The following is a 17148-nucleotide window of genomic DNA, read 5'->3' as shown; positions in this document are numbered from 1 at the left end:
CTTCGATGATAAAATTTCCACCATACTAGAAAAACATAAAAGATGTTTGTGATAGGTACCCAAAGCAGTCACAAGAAGAATCACACCTAGATGTAAACATGGGAGCGATGTTGACGTCCAAAAAGATGTTTATTACAAGCATGTACGAATAAATATGGTTAAGAGCATAAATAAAAGGTTATTAATAAAAACTGTCTAAAAACTAGAACTGCTAGGTACTAAAAACTGTAGCAACTCCCCTCTTCAGCAATTGAGGCTGGAGTTTTGCTGCAGTCAATCAGCGCTACAATAACCTTGCTCAAATTTACACTAAAAACACAATTCGTCCTCTAGTCCCTTGCAACTAGTGACAGCCATCTTTCCCACCCTTACCAATTGGAATATACCATTTTTTTTATGTTAACTCTTGCTCATCATATGATTAATAAATAAATACATAAGATGCTTAAAGGTGCCGTAGAACGTCTTTTTAAAAGATGTAATATAAGTCTAAGGTGTCCCCTGAATGTGTCTGTGAAGTTTCAGCTCAAAATACCCCATAGATTTTTTTTATTAATTTTTTTAACTGCCTATTTTTGAGCCATAATTATATATGCACCGATTCCTTCCTTAAATTGACTTGTCTCCGTGAATACAGTAATAAACGATGGTAACTTTAACCACATTTAACAGTACATTAGCAACATGCTAACTAGACTTGTGCCTATAGAGCTTGGCAAACTACGTCACTGCGCGTTGCATTCTGGGTAGTCGCCGCCATGTTTTAGGTCATGCTCAGGAGCGTACAATGACAATAAATACAAATCACCAGATGAAAAAACGACTTTATTTACATTATTTTTTTAGAGAGCTGCTTGTACTTGCTGAGAATAAATGGGCTAATATTTGAATCTCTTGTGTTCATTCGATCGCTCAGTTGTGTGGCCAGGACACGATATACACACACATAGAAATCATACTGACGCCTTCTATCGGACCACACACAGGACAAAAGAGATTTCTCTATTTCAGTTTTTAATAACTAAGTGGCACCAATCTGCCAGATAAAATAATAAACACAATATAGATTGATCTCAGCCAGCATATCATCATATCGCCCTGATTTCTTCATGTTAAAGCAAGGGATAACATAAGAGAATGACCCTCTGTAATGCAGCTCTGAAATGAATTATATTGTGGAATCGCTACACCAAGTAAGTTTTAGTGGACCTAAATGGAATAAATAAATGATTTCTTACAGAGAGAAGCTTAACAATGAATCAAAGATGTGCTGCTTTATGAACACGTGATCGCAATGAGCTATATCACAAATGACATTGCTAAACGCGTTTTCGTACATTATTCATGGCGTGAGCACGTACATATTCAAACGGATCAGAAGTTATGAATCTGTAATAAATACAAATGACAAAGCCACATTTTGGTCAAAATTATTTTCATTTGAGTTTCACTTTCACCATTGTTTCTAAGCCGGAAGGCAGAAAATGAGGGACATTATAACATGCTTAACGTGAAAAAGCTTAACGTGGCTTAATTTACTAATGCTTTATTAGTTTGGCGTTTACTACAGAAAAGCAGATGAGCCCAGAATATGAACACAACACATTTAACACAAGCATTTTCCTCCCATAAAGAAAACGCTTAATGGACAGTGACTTAACGTGTAATAAGACGGGTTCTGTTCATATTCTGGGCTCATCTGCTTTGCTGTAACTGTTACATATAGTTTCTATGGGAGGAAAACGTTTAACGTGAAATTAAACGCGTTGCGTTCAAATTCTGGGCTATTAGTATGATGTTTACTTACATTACGCCACATTAAGCTTTTTAGAATGTCCCGAAAATGGGACAAAATGGCGCTTCATTTCACATCCGTTTTCCACGCTGGTCAGTATATGCTGATAGTTCATAACACAGCCAGCGTTCACCATTCTAATATGTTTTTAACTGTATAATATACATTTTAACATCTTCCTCCACTATTTCCCAGTCTCTACTGTACTGTCCGTGACCTAATGTCCCAGAATGCAATACGCTGCTGACGTCACGTTCCCAGACTCGGTAATGCGATAAATCGCGATAATGAATATGCATGATATTGTTATTGTGGGCATTTCAAAATACCGTAAATAATAATTTATTACCAATTATTAATTTTTTTATAATGCAATTAAGAATACTTTACCCATCAACCATATAAAATGCAAAGCATTGCTGTATTCTGCGTCAAAAGAACACGCGCTCAGATGTAAACAAACCCAAAGTACATGAGAAGCACATGGCGGAACGAGTGAAGGAGACGTGCTGAATGAAAGTGCACGTTCACTCTCTGACAGCAGAGGGCGCTGATGGAACAGCAGAATGCACGGAAACCGCGCAAACAAAGCAACTGCGCTAGTTAAGTTTTTCCCTGTGTCTCAATCAGCTCCCTAGTTCAGTAGTCAGGGCACTGACCATGGAGTCGGCCATTTTAAGGGCTGTCTCAATCGCAGAATCCTTCCAGGGCACTGAAACGGTCGCTCCCTGAAAAGTCCCACAATGCACCGTGAAAACCAGGGAGCATCGATGCTCACTATGCTCCCTTAACGGAAGTTCTGAAGCGCGAAACTTGAATCACGTGAGCCAACTCACTACACATAACGATACGCGATAGATGTTTTTAAAAATACAAACCGTTATTTTATTATATTTCTGCATAAACATACATCGCTAGACAGGTAATGAACATAATCTAGCTAACATTTATAATTTATTCACGGCTGAAATGTTGCACGTATATGTAACAAGCAAATAATTAATCATAATGTATTTTAAATAATATTACAAGTAATGTCAGAAAATATCAGCTCTGTTGTTGTTCATAAATACCAGTAGTGATGTCGTACAATGAGGACGTTGTCACGTCGCCGGAAATAGAGTCATAAGTGTCCCAATGTGTAGTAAACAAGCATCTTTTACTGTCCTTATCAGTGCCCGAATTCGTGTACACGATATACTGATTCACGAGCTCAGGAGCTAGGGAACTGATTGAGACACACCCTTTAAAATGCTTCAAACAGCCATTAATTTTTTTGTAATCTCAATGTTGTTCATCACCAAATACTTGAAGACTTAAGTCTATTTTCAAACCTTATATTTTAATCTGGACTACCTCATGCCCTAATTATTAGAAATTTTCTGATTATTTGGTATTGTTCAGAAAAAGTTTGAAACATATGTCTTCATTAGTTAACATTTTAATTCATTATTACCAAACTGATGAAAATACTTATAAAGTATTAAATATTCTTAGTTAATGTTAATTTCTTACTTGCTGTTTAATAACATTACTAAAATCAAAAGAGCTTGTTTAATGGACCTGAGAGAAAACTAACAATAATCAATTCTATTTCTTAACTAACATTAACAAAAACTAATACTTTCTGTAACAAATGTAGCTATTGCTCAATCTTAGTTAATGCATTAAATAATGAGAAAAGAATGAATTCTTTTGCATTATAATCTGTTTGAAAATTTTACTTTATATATTTTTTGTGTATTGTATTATTGTATTTAAACATTCAGAGTTCTTTTTGTTATTACAAAAAGAGTTCTTAAACCTGTTATACTATGACAACACTTGTTTTGCAACTTATTTCAACATCGTGATAATACCGTATACCGTGATAAAAGCTTCAGCAATTAATCGCAACATGAAAATTTGATACCGTCACATGCCTAATGCTAACGAAACATTTAGAAAGACAATTTACAAATATCACTAAAAATATCATGATCATAGATCATGTCAGTTATTATTGCTCCATCTGCCATTTTTCGCTATTGTCCTTGCTTGCTTACCTAGTCTGATGATTCAGCTGTGCAGATCCAGACGTTTTGCCCTTGTCTAATGGCTTGAACATGAGCTGGCATATGCAAATATTGGGGGCGTACATATTAACGATCCCAACTGTTACGTAACAGTCAGTGTTATGTTGAGATTCGCCTGTTCTTCGGAGGTCTTTTAAACAAATGAGATTTATATAAGAAGGAGGAAGCAATGGAGTCTTAGACTCACTGTATGTCATTTCCATGTACTGAACTCTTGTTATTCAACTATGCCAAGATAAATTCAATTTTTAATTCTAGGGCACCTTTAAGGCACAATATGTAATTTTTCACCATTAGAGGTCGCTTATTCAAAACAAAGGCGTAGCTTCATGACGCCTTGATGACGCCTTGATTTCGCGGAATCAAGGGAGGTATTGTCTTCAATTCTACAGCCTAGAACTGTCTTCAATTCTACAGTAAAAAAGAATCAGATGGGACTCAGGCAGAAATCATATTCATGGATGAGCTAATGTATTAAAGATTTATTAACATAACTATAGTATGAAGCAGGGTGAAAGCCGCTGGAGTGACTGCTAATGAGAGACAAGCTCAACAAATGGCTCGAGAGCAGTGGAGCTTTTATTATCCCGCAGATGACCGCTTCTGCTTTTTCCGGTCATGTGTATCAAGAAAACAAGATTTAAACAATAAGACTTACTGTGTTGAGCTATATATAACAATGGTTAGTTTTCTTGTCCAAACAGTTGGTCACCTGTCTAATAAAACATATATTAAAGCGTCTTTGGTGTTTCCATGGTTTCTACAAAATAAAACGAAATCGAGAGTAATGCAAGGTACAGACCAGGCATCATGGTGTGGATTAACTGCAAAGTTTAAATCATCATAAAGTAAAAGTTTATCATTTGCATTTGTTTTAGGTCCAATCAGTTTAAACATTCATGTGATTTTAAACCATTTGAGTGCAAGAAATCGTGAAAGAGAACTCAATGCGGAACTGGCATGCTGTTTTCTGTGCGCACACAGCACGCAAACACAGAATTCAGCTCTCTTTCAAATTTATTTGTGCTTGAATGGATACATGCATGCAAAATTAGGCCAAAATGACCATCTCTACGAGTAACATAGTCGCTTAGGGCTTACGTGAACAATTAAGAAAGAGAAAAGGATGCATATCATTATATTGGATCCGTGCATTAGGTCTTAAAGTGACAGCAGCCTAATTTTCCTGCTGCTGTCTGTCATTAAAAGGGATAGTTCACCCAAAAATGAAAAGTCATCAATGTCAGTTTTTTCCAATATCGTGCAGCCCTAGATAAACCCAAAACATACATTTGCACAAACATTTCCATAAATTAACTATAAGGAGTGTTCCTCTACAATTTTGTGCTTCCATTAAGGCCATGCCCACTCAGCTAAAACAAGAAATATAAACCAGCAAACCCCACGTAAATATTCTTAAAATGCATAAGAACAGTAGGAACACAAAACAGTGATGGAAGACAACTTCCTTCGAGGTCTCTCCATCACAAACCCCACCCCTTAAAACTGACACTGTAAAATGTGTCAGAACATAGTCAGTGCTCTTAACCCTATTTTTTTTTTTTAACTCTATTTTTTTTAATAAACATCAACTTGGACGGCAACTATGTTTCCGTTTTTTCCAACACAGAGTGATTCTGCTTGCGGGTCCCTATTACAATGCTACTTTAGTTAAATGTGAAGTAGGCCCGGGCGATAAAATGGTATCAATTTATTATCGGCACATCTTAATCGATAACGATAGAAAAAATGTTCGATATAGCTCTCAATATAGCTTCACTTAAATGTGTTAAAATGTAAACAGACATGAAGTTCGGTTGCATCAACAACTCTCAAGCTTGCTCCATCCCTGGGTCACAAACAGATGCGCTATGAGTGACACGCAAACAAGTTGCTGTGCAGTTCAGTTGCGCAATCGCCACGTGAAATCAGAACACACAAATACATGAAAATGAGTGCTGTACCTGCCGGCGACAAGGAGATTGTGAATAAAAAGGGACATGGTTTCCTTACTTCTTACAGTTGATCTACTTCAAAGTTTGTCTTGAGAGAACAGTTGTCATGTAGGTATTAACAGCTGCAGTGTTTTAAACCACATAATATCTTTATTTCTGACCTCCGTGAAGTTGGCACCCCATAAAGCGAAATAATCCCCAAAACTATGTCATTCGTTTGTGCTGATTTGTGCTGCAAAAACGAACGTTTGTGCTGGTTTGGTGTTTGAGATATTAAGCATTATTTTTTTGGTCGTGTGACGTCATTCTCCACCCAATGTCGTTCAAATCGCTTCGGTGCCATTCGTTTGTGCTCGATTTGTGCTGGTTTGTGCCGTTAAAACAAACACTGTAACTGTTTTCCTTCCACAGATATAACAAATTTAATTCGGGAGCTGTGACGTCATTCTCCACCCCACTTCCTCTAAATCGCACGAAACTGGTGTCGTTCGTTTGTGCTCGATTTGTGCTGGTTTGTGCCGTTAAAACAAACACTGTAACTGTTTTCCTTCCACAGATAAAACAAATTTAATTCGGGAGCTGTGACGTCATTCTCCACCCCACTTCCTCTAAATCGCACAAAACTGGTGTCGTTCGTTTGTGCTCGATTTGTGCTGGTTTGTGCCGTTAAAACAAACACTGTAACTGTTTTCCTTCCACAGATATAACAAATTTAATTCGGGAGCTGTGACGTCATTCTCCACCCCACTTCCTCTAAATCGCACGAAACTGGCGTCGTTCGTTTGTGCTCGATTTGTGCTGGTTTGTGCCGTTAAAACAAACACTGTATCTAAGACCTCTTCTTAAATATAACGAAAAAATGTATTATGAACAGTGTAACTCACCCCCATGCCATCCAAATTGCTCCAACCCGGTATTGTTCGTTTGTGCTCGATTTGTGCCGGTTTGTGCCGTTAAAAGAATCCCTAAATGATGACTTTTTGACTTAAAAAAAAATAAAAAAATAAAAACCAAATAATTTCCACCCCATGTCTTCTTAAATCGTTACAAAATGGTGCTGTTCGTTTGTGCTCAGTTTGTGCCGTTAAAAAAAGCAACAATGACAGGCTAATCTTAAATATAAAGTAGGCCTAACGAAAAATGTTTTTACATTCAGTTTGCTTAAAACCGGTGCCCCCCACATGCTCCAAATTCGCTCAAAATCTTTTGTGCCGGTAAAAAGTTTCGTTTGTGCTGCTTTGGTTTTTAAAATATATATATAAAAAAAATATATATAGGCTATAGGTCATTTTCAGGTCACCCAGCCCCCCCACATGCTCCAAATTTGTCCAAAATAGTCTCATTTGTTTGTGCTGGTTTGTGCCGGCGAAATTTTCGTTTGTGCTGCTTCGGTTTTTAAAATGTAAGACATTAAATTATAGGCATGAACTCACTAGCCTGAATGAAGAATCAGAAAAGCTTAATAGCCTAAATAACCTACTTTAAGTCTTCAAGTAAAAGGTTAAATAAATGTTTACTTTTAGCCTGCTAACTTTACACTTGTAAAATATTTAGCCAAAAACGAAAAAAGATTGAATAAAAAACATCGGACTCTTTTCTCTCATAATATGTAAAAACAAACATACAAACAAACAAAAACAAGTATAACAGTTTCATATTTCAAAGAAATACGGAATCATCATAGAAAATAGCCTCCTGGTACACAAATCATCATACACAAATCACAAATCGTAATTTTATTCATGGGTATGTGATTATTCTTTAATAGCCTATTTGTTTCGCATGAGTGGCCCTGAAACGCCGTTCAACTCAGCATGTCTTGCATGTCCCATCACGCAGTTCATCTGGTGTAGGCTATTGCTCTGCATATTAGTTACAATTTTTCTATTTGGTTGTTTCATATATTTCTTGCCACTGTAGCTGTCTCATGCAAAGCACAACAACACACTTCTCTTGTCCACGGAGGCGCCGGCGCGATCCCTTCCATTGTTTTCTGATATTTTGGGTTTTTCCAATGAAACAATAAATTATGCTATTATTTGTAAAAAATAAAAATAAAAAAATCTTCTTGTAATAGTGAGTGAAACATGTTGTATCATGGAGGTTTTTCTTAGGCCTTTTAATAATAAAATAAATACAAATAAATAAAAATTTCCTCAATGTTGTTTTAGACAAAGCCAAAATGAGTATTTTAGGGGCCGTCCACACATTCGAAACAAATTTTAAAGCATAAACTAATTTAAGTTTTTCCCTTAAACCAAAAATACAAAAAAACTCAACAAATTTTCCAGTTTCTTAATAAAACAAGTTATTTGTCTTTGTTTTTGTTTTTTTCAAGTAAAATAATAAAAAAATAATGTCTTTACACACAAACACACACACACAGAGCCGGATTAACGCAAAGGCAAACTAGGCACGTGCCTAGGGCCCGATTGGCGGGATGGGGCCCAGACAGAGGGACAAAAAATAAATAAATAAATAATAATAATAATAATAATAAAAAAATACTAAAAAAAAATAAAATGTACAAATGTCCTATCTACAATTTATTTCAATATTTATTAATTAACTAAAAATAGTGACGATGTTTATCTTAACCATAGTCAGAGTGGGTCCGATGGACTCGCCAAAACGAACACATCCTGTGGGTGTTGCGAAGCAAAATGCTAAATAAAGCTTGCCATAAAAAGCCTGCAAAAGTAATGATTATGAAAGTGACAAAAACAGCAAGGAGACATTTTAATTGTTTATTAATAAACTAATGTTTTCTGAATCAGTGTCGGCTGCGAAGATGAAGTTGACATTACTGACTCTCATCATCTCCGTGGACGCGCTTAGAGAGAGAATGCACATTTCATTCGGATGATCATCAGAGAGCCTATTTCTTTTCGTTTTGAATTATTTCGTTTAAAAGTAGACATTTCAAGCTTTCTATATATTTCTCATGTCTGTGAGGCAAGCAGCCGCTGAGTTTCGGTTAATTTATAAGACGCGCCAGTGATCGCGCCGGCACCTCCATGTCATTATTATATTGCCTGCTATATTTGCTTCTTATTTATTAAATCCAGGCAATTGGTTGATGAAACATTGATTAAAATTAAGATACAATTTTTACAAAACGAAATTCACTTTAAAGAAAGGCTTTCTACAAAACAAAACTTAATGAAGTGTTTAAAATCATGTCTGACCCATTCCATGTGTCCCGATATATTGCGCATGATGCATCTTACTCATGCTGTTCACTTTTCATAATCAAATAGATTCAATTTAAAAATAACATTATAATAGGCCTATTTAAACAAATATTAAACTAAATACGTATTTAATGGCTACCAACACGTATACAGTACAGAGAAATTGCATGTCCATTTCATTTATTTAACATGTTCAATATTGGGGGCATTTTTTTAAAAGTAAAAAACAATAGTTACTTTCCCTGGTAATCAGTTCCTTTTATAATAATGTAACTCGGTTATTAACTCATTTACTATTTGTGAGAAGTAACTAATAACTATAACTAATTACTTTTTTAATAACATGCACTGCATTTGACACACAAGACTCACAGAAAAGAAAAGACAGAAATGCGCGGCAATATCAAGTTCCCTTTCACTCTTGAACAAACAATAACACACAGAATTATGCCTGTTTTGTCAAGTATCCTCATTAGAGTAGTCTTAAAAGAGTTAAATAACGTCTTAAATGAACTTAAAGAGTTGTGAGAAAATGAGATGCGCGTCACATCAGCGGGAGCTCTTAAAGTGACAGCAGCCTAATAAACCAGTTACTGTGATGTCTGTCATTAATGTTCATCAAAGAACAAAGCCAACAGAGACAATTGCTTTAATAAGGCTTATGTTTAATTTAGAATTTATGCAGTGAAGACTGCATAAAGTGTTTGATAAATTTATTCAATTACTATATATTTCCTACCTGTCTAAAAGGTAGGAAATATATGGATACATTTATTTGGGCCAGGCCACAGATACATTTTTTTTTAAGCTGTTGCTTTAAGTTGTTTCTACATTAATTTGGAGAGTAACGGTAAAATTATTACAATATTAAAGAGGGGAGAAGAGTCAGGGGCCTCCAACATAAATTATGCCTAGGGCCTCCAAATGTCTAGAACCGGCCCTGCACACGCACACACACACACACACACACACACACACACACACACACACACACACACAATATTTTAGCATTGCAAACTTGATTTGCAGCCTGAATATTATCGAAATAACAGTCAATCTAAACATCTAAACATCAAGTAGTCTAATCTAAACACCTTGGCCTAATTAACTGGTTCCAGTCAAGAAGGGAAAAACAAGGACTCAAAATCAACCTATATGAATTAATTTATAAACAACACTAATTTTATCCGTTAACTTGTTCTATTTAATGTAACAATTGCAATTCACTTTGTACAGTGTATTTGTTTTTTGTTTTTTTCTTCATTATTATTGTTTTATTTAAAGAAAATAGCCTTCGCCTATATGCTACTTTACATTGATTAAAGTCTGTGTTTGTTTGAAAGGTAAATTGCAGTTAGATGATGAAATAATCTGAGCATAAGCAGTTCCACAAGATTCCACTGGGCCTGTTAGTTGCAGCGTTTTATCTTTGGCACTATCTTTCGCGTGTTATACACGCGTTCCTGTGAGTTTCTTGATTGCACAATAATTAATAAAAGAATACACATCTCTGAAGTGTCAAACAAATTTTAAATTAACCTGTAAATTACCCTGCACACATGATTTTTTTAGTCTCAGAGCATACATCTTTTCCGTATGCAGACCTTCCTATGCATTGTTTAACGTTTTTGAAGGGCGCAGAAACACGTTAAACATGTATTTGAAAATTTACCATGCAATTGTATAGTATTTTATTATTATTATTTATTCAAATATCTGTCCCAGTGCTATAGCACAGCATAGAACACGCCTGGTTCCAGAAGTAGGCAGGTAACATGTAGGCCTAAGTGGTTGTGACAATATCTGGCACAAATTTAGTCCATTTAAGAAGGGGTCTTAGTATTATTTAATGGCACAAACAGGGACAAACGATTGGAACGATTTAAGATGACGGGGAGGAGATTTTTTTTTATTTTTTAGGCCTATTATTATTATCATTATTATTGTTGTTATTTTAAGTTATTCTTTTAACGGCAGAAACCTGCACAAATAGAGCAAAAACGAATATGCCAGTTTTGAAGCGATTTAGATTACATGGGGTGGAGATTGGGTTTTTCATTATTTTTTTAATTTTTTTTTTTAAAAAGGTAATCAATTACAGGGATTCTTTTAATGGCACAAACCGGCACAAATCGAGCACAAACGAACAATACCGGGTTGGAGCAATATGGCATGGAGAGTTACATAACATAAAAAATTTTTTCGTTAGGCTATATTTAAGAAGAGGTCTTAGATACAGTGTTTGTTTTAACGGCACAAACCAGCACAAATCGTGCACAAACGAACGACACCAGTTTCGTGCGATTTAGAGGAAGTGGGGTGGAGAATGACGTCACAGGTCCCGAATTATATTTGTTATATCTGTGGAAAGAAAACAATTACAGTGTTTGTTTTAACGGCACAAACCAGCACAAATCGAGCACAAACGAACGACACCAGTTTCGTGCGATTTAGACGAAGTGGGGTGGAGAATGACGTCACAGCTCCCGAATTAAATTTGTTATATCTGTGGAAGGAAAACAGTTACAGTGTTTGTTTTACCGGCACAAACCAGCACAAATCGAGCACAAACGAACGACACCAGTTTCGTGCGATTTAGAGGAAGTGGGGTGGAGAATGACGTCACAGGTCCCGAATTATATTTGTTATATCTGTGGAAAGAAAACAATTACAGTGTTTGTTTTAACGGCACAAACCAGCACAAATCGAGCACAAACGAATGACACCAGTTTCGTGCGATTTAGAGGAAGTGGGGTGGAGAATGACGTCACAGCTCCCGAATTAAATTTGTTATATCTGTGGAAGGAAAACAGTTACAGTGTTTGTTTTAACGGCACAAACCAGCACAAATCGAGCACAAACGAACGACACCAGTTTCGTGCGATTTAGAGGAAGTGGGGTGGAGAATGACGTCACAGCTCCCGAATTAAATTTGTTATATCTGTGGAAGGAAAACAGTTACAGTGTTTGTTTTAACGGCACAAACCAGCACAAATCGAGCACAAACGAACGACACCAGTTTCGTGCGATTTAGACGAAGTGGGGTGGAGAATGACGCCACAGCTCCCGAATTAAATTTGTTATATCTGTGGAAGGAAAACAGTTACAGTGTTTGTTTTAACGGCACAAACCAGCACAAATCGAGCACAAACGAATGGCACCGGTTTGAAGCGATTTGAACGACATGGGGTGGAGAATGACGTCACACGCCAAAAAAAATTATGCTTAATATCTCAAACACCAAACCAGCACAAACGTTCGTTTTTGCGGCACAAATCAGCACAAACGTAGCACAAACGAATGACATAGTTTTGGGGATTATGTGCCAACTTCACGGAGGTTTATTTCTGTGTGTTACAAATATTCAAATTATCACAGAAGTACTGAGATAAAAGTTTATAGTTCAGATATAAACACTAATGTCTATGTCATCGATCAAAATCGAGCAAATCAGCTTTTGAAAGAAACTTGGCACTGAAAATGACACATTTATCGATTACATTGTTTCACCACCAGGTGGCGACAAGTAGGGATGGGCGATATTATCGTTTGCGATAAATACCGTTGAAAATTCTCCTCATGATAAAAATTTGTCTCCTCTCGATAATTACGATGAACTAGATGAAGTCTAGTTGTTGACGTAGTTTCGTGCGAGACCGATTCACTGTTCACGCACGGAGTTAAAACAAGCACGACTAAAAAGATGTGAGGCTGAGGAGCAGTTTGTTGTTAAGCGAGGAGCTACCGCCACAATTTGGAACTGGTTTGGTTATAGAAAATCAGATGCGGAGCAAACTATAATAATCACTATAAACAAATGTTCAGTGAGTGAGCCGTATGTCACTCACGCCGTCATCACCCGGGTGTTGATAGCGCGCGAGTGCAGGTGAGACCTGAACATCTCACGCTGCTATCTGTGTTTAAACTAAACCCATTTAAACCTTGCCACTTTAAACATTCAACTGTAAGACGCAAAAGAGAACTCGCGCGCACTGTGAGGAGATTTGTGTGTACTCATCCGAAGCGCGTACACGGAGAGCTGCGTCACAGCTATATTTTGTTAACTATCTGAAGACATAGTTGGGATTGTTACTTTTTGATACAATTAGGGCTCTTACGGTCGGCATGACAACCGCGCCACCGCGGTCGTGTGAAATATATATATATTTATATATATCAGAGTTCGCGTTAACGGTTTTTTTTTTTTTTAGCAATGACGGAAAAAAATATGAAGGCCGTCCGTCATTTTGACAGATTACTGAGGCTGATGTAGTATGTAGCTTGTAAATGTAATTCCCACCCCTGTCCAGTAGGTGGCGAGTGCGCTCCAGTGTGGCAGCAAAGCGCGAGTTCAGTCTCCAGAATAAAATGATTCACCACACAGGCAAGCACTCGGTTTAGGTATATTTTATAATAATAAAGTTGTGATACTTATACTTACATAAATCAGTTTCTAATCTAGTTCGTTTTGTTTTAAATGGTTCGTTTTGTTATTTTTCTTGCTGACTATCAAACGAATTCTGAGGTACAAGTTAACATAACGTTAATGTTAAGTGAAAATGCTTGCAACACTGACGATTTCGGTAAGCTACTGTGTCTTTCAACATATTTTCATGTATTTCGTTCTGCAAAGAGGAAAGGATGAAGCTGTTCAAGATGAAAGCGAGATCAAAATGAAAAGCCTATCAAGATGAAAGCCTATCAACTTATCCTGCAAGTTCATGAATAAAAATGAAAATGTGTATGAAATCAGAAGCTATCAAATGTCTTATCATTATAATATAAAAATTAAAATGACGGGTAATAATTGATTATGATAGATTTTTTACTGTCCGTCAAATTGATATGTATATATTATCGTCATTGGTATCGTTATCGCAATAAATACCTGAAATTATCGCGATAATTTTTTTAGGCCATATCGCCCATCCCTAGCGACAAGTGACTGTTAAAAAATGTATTTCACGTTGAATCATTCAACAGATTCTTTCAAATACACTGATTCATCCAGTAAGGAAACAAGAGTATTTATGAGCGAGTCATTGAATCATTCATCCAAACAGATTTTTTTTTTTAAATAATTAACTCAAATAAATAAATTTTTTTTTAAAAAGACAGCAGCAATTCATATTTTGTCAGAACCTCTAGTAAATTACATGTTATTTCATTTAGTTGTCATTCAGAATCGTGATCTCAGTTTGAAACAAAAAAGTTTCTCAATTTCGTTCACACCAGACGCAAATGAAGCGTTAAGCGCGAGTGATTTACATGTTAAGTGAACGCAAAGACGCGAATAGACATCCTGCGGCACGAATTGAGCGTTTCGGGCATTTGACGTGCGTAACGCGTGATTTGCGCGAATCGCTCAAGTTGAAAAATCTGAACTTTGGCGAATATTCACGCCGCATTAACCAATCAGGAGCTTGTGACATGATTAAGACGTAGTGAGCAGAGGCAGAAATCTGAAACAACAATGGAGGACAAAATCATCGTCACTGTACGATACATCTTCATACTTTTATAGAAACAGGAATAAAAAAAGATCTTGCTTGGAAGAAAGTGAGTGAGGAGGTCGGACAATCTGGTAAGTTGTAAAAAACGGTCTTTACTCAATTTGAGCCATATATATATATATATATATATATATATATATATATATATATATATATATATATATATATATATATATACACACATTTGCCTAGCTAAAGCCGGCAAATTGAGCTTATTCGCCGTATTTTACAACTACTTTCCCACTGACGAGTTGTGTTTATTCAGAGGAAGTGTGCAGAAAGAAGTGGAAGAGTCTGAGGGACACATATTTAAAGGAGAGGGAGAGCCCCTCTCATGACGCGAATTCGCATCTGTTGTGAAGTGAATTTCACGCGCAAATGAAGCGAGTAAACTCAAAATGTTCAAGCGTCCAACTACGTGCGAATAGCACGATTTATTAGTGCAAGTCGCGTCTGGAGTGAACGCCCCATTAGTTTCTTTAACACTTATTTATTTAATCATCATATAAAATATAAGAAATATTTGTTTACAGTTTATTTATTTTGTTTTGTTTTAAAATTATTTGTTGTTTGCCTTAATTAAAAATGTATTGGTTAAATTCAAACTTTTTTTTCCTACTGGTCTTTTTTTTTCTTTTCTTCTTTCTTTCTTTTTTTTAAAGGTTATTAAAATTTTCAATAATTATCGATACTGAATAATATGAAATATTATATATTGATACATTTTTTTGCTGTGTCGCCCAGCCTTAATGTGAAGGTTTTTTTGTGCTAAAATTAGAATGTTGAACTTGCATTTCCTGCTTCTATCCTTCTGACAGTTCAACTGAAAGGTGAATTCTGTGTTCCAGCATCTATTGTGCTCACATGAATTAGTTTTTTGTTTAGACTGACAGATACTTGTTTTGCTTTTGGTGTGAATAGACCATTTGTTGGCATTGTGTATCATTTGTTTCACATCACTGTTCTGGGAAATAGACACTAAGAGCTAAGAACTTCAGAGTTACTGAAATATCTAAGACATATATACACACATCTACTCACCTCCTGAACCATTTCTTTGATGAGTTTGTTTGCTGCCCGCAGGTCCTCAGGATGAGAGCTATTCAGAAGACGGGACAACATCTATTGAATCAGAGGAAAAGAGAAAGTACAGGACAGAGAAAAGAAAACATTAAGAGAAAATGCACCTGGACTTATCTTACAATGTTTAACTGGCTCAGAGTTTACAAACATCTTAGCAATAGTTTTGTGCATGTCACATAAGTCAGGTTGAATTCCTGAATCCTTCTTAATCACGGTACACATAGTAAAGTCATATTAGGAAAAAGTAACACAAATCATTAATTTAAACTGCATTACTGCATCTCAACTACCTTTGATTTCTCCTCATCCTCAAAAATGGCGTTTTTGGGCCTGGGTGGTGGAGGAGGACAGGGCTTATCATCAGGAAGATCTGGATCCTGTTTAATAATACCTGGAAAGAAATGCAGATCAGTTACATGAACAATGTAGCCTATGTATTAACAGAGTCCACAACACAAAATGACAACATCAGCACAAAGAGTCCAACAGGAGAACTTTATTGTTTTAAACATATGCATTGCACATCATGTTTGCTTACCGTAACTTTTAACAGCATTCATGAAAATACAAATGTCAATATGTCTATTGAAAATACATTTATCAGATGCGAGACATAGCTAAATATGTACATTATTTATGAGAAGTGAAGGCCCTACACATCAGGTTACCTTGTTTCTTAAGCATCTGATAAGCATCAGAAATCTTTGTCTCCTCTGGTAAACTCAGAGTCCAGCTGTACATCATTTCTAAAACTTTTTTCTTCACTGGTTCTGGTGCTCGAGAACCAAGATACTGCAACAGAAATAGGGTACAGGAGAGTTATTGACAAATGCTTTAGGAGCTATTGTTTGTATGTGCAATCTAACCTATTAGCATAACTTATTAGTTATGCTAATTAGCATCACATTTAAGAAATATTCAGCATTCAATACAAGTTAAAGGAATAGTTCAGACACATTTAAGATATCTATTACTAGTATTTCCATTCAAAGCAGCAAAAGACATTGTGTATAACTGCACAGTGTCTTCATCCAGATCACCAAATCATTCTCTTTTCTTAGCCTAATGGCACCACTTTCTTCATCTTCCTCTAGCGCTCTCTCTTTGGTTTTCATGTTTTTCCAGTTTTTCGAGTTCCTCATGCAATATAATCAGGTTTGAACAAATAAGGATATGCAATAAATGCAAACATTTGTCATTGTTGGACTTAGTGATGTGTGCAGATTAGGGAAGAAAAAAAACAACTGACAAGCTACCTGGGGTTTGTACCACAAATCCGGTTTAGGTGGCTAGCCAGGTAAGCTTAAGATTAGTTAATACCACCTCTGGGTTATGTACCACAAACGTGGGTCAGCTTTTTAATGTTTTTTTTTTTTTTTTAAGTTTAGTTTTAAACATCTGTTATGTGAAATAGCTTATTCAGGTACTAAAAAAACAACATGCAACATGCAGGACTAAAAAACAACATGCAATTTTTATGATCCCTCTTATTTTGTTAAACTGATTAACATTTTGCAGATCCTGCAAGTTGTA

General features: G+C 36.0%; 1 protein-coding gene across 1 annotated transcript in view; it reads right to left on the bottom strand.

The window, feature by feature from the left end:
* The window catches only part of gga1 (golgi-associated, gamma adaptin ear containing, ARF binding protein 1), a 41782-nt gene that overhangs the window by 16296 nt on the left and 8338 nt on the right, over positions 1-17148 (bottom strand). The window contains exons 5-7 of the mRNA XM_048206926.1: positions 16284-16407; positions 15906-16006; positions 15574-15654 (exon numbers count right to left, since the gene is read on the bottom strand). Coding sequence (XP_048062883.1) covers positions 15574-15654; positions 15906-16006; positions 16284-16407 — 306 coding nt within the window. The remainder of the gene's footprint in view (positions 1-15573; positions 15655-15905; positions 16007-16283; positions 16408-17148) is intronic.

The sequence above is a fragment of the Megalobrama amblycephala genome, linkage group LG11 (genome assembly GCF_018812025.1).
Source record: "Megalobrama amblycephala isolate DHTTF-2021 linkage group LG11, ASM1881202v1, whole genome shotgun sequence".
NCBI classification, from domain to species: Eukaryota; Metazoa; Chordata; class Actinopteri; order Cypriniformes; family Xenocyprididae; genus Megalobrama; species Megalobrama amblycephala.
The sequence above is the reverse complement of the archived record's forward strand: the minus strand, read 5'-3'. Positions and strand labels throughout refer to the sequence as shown.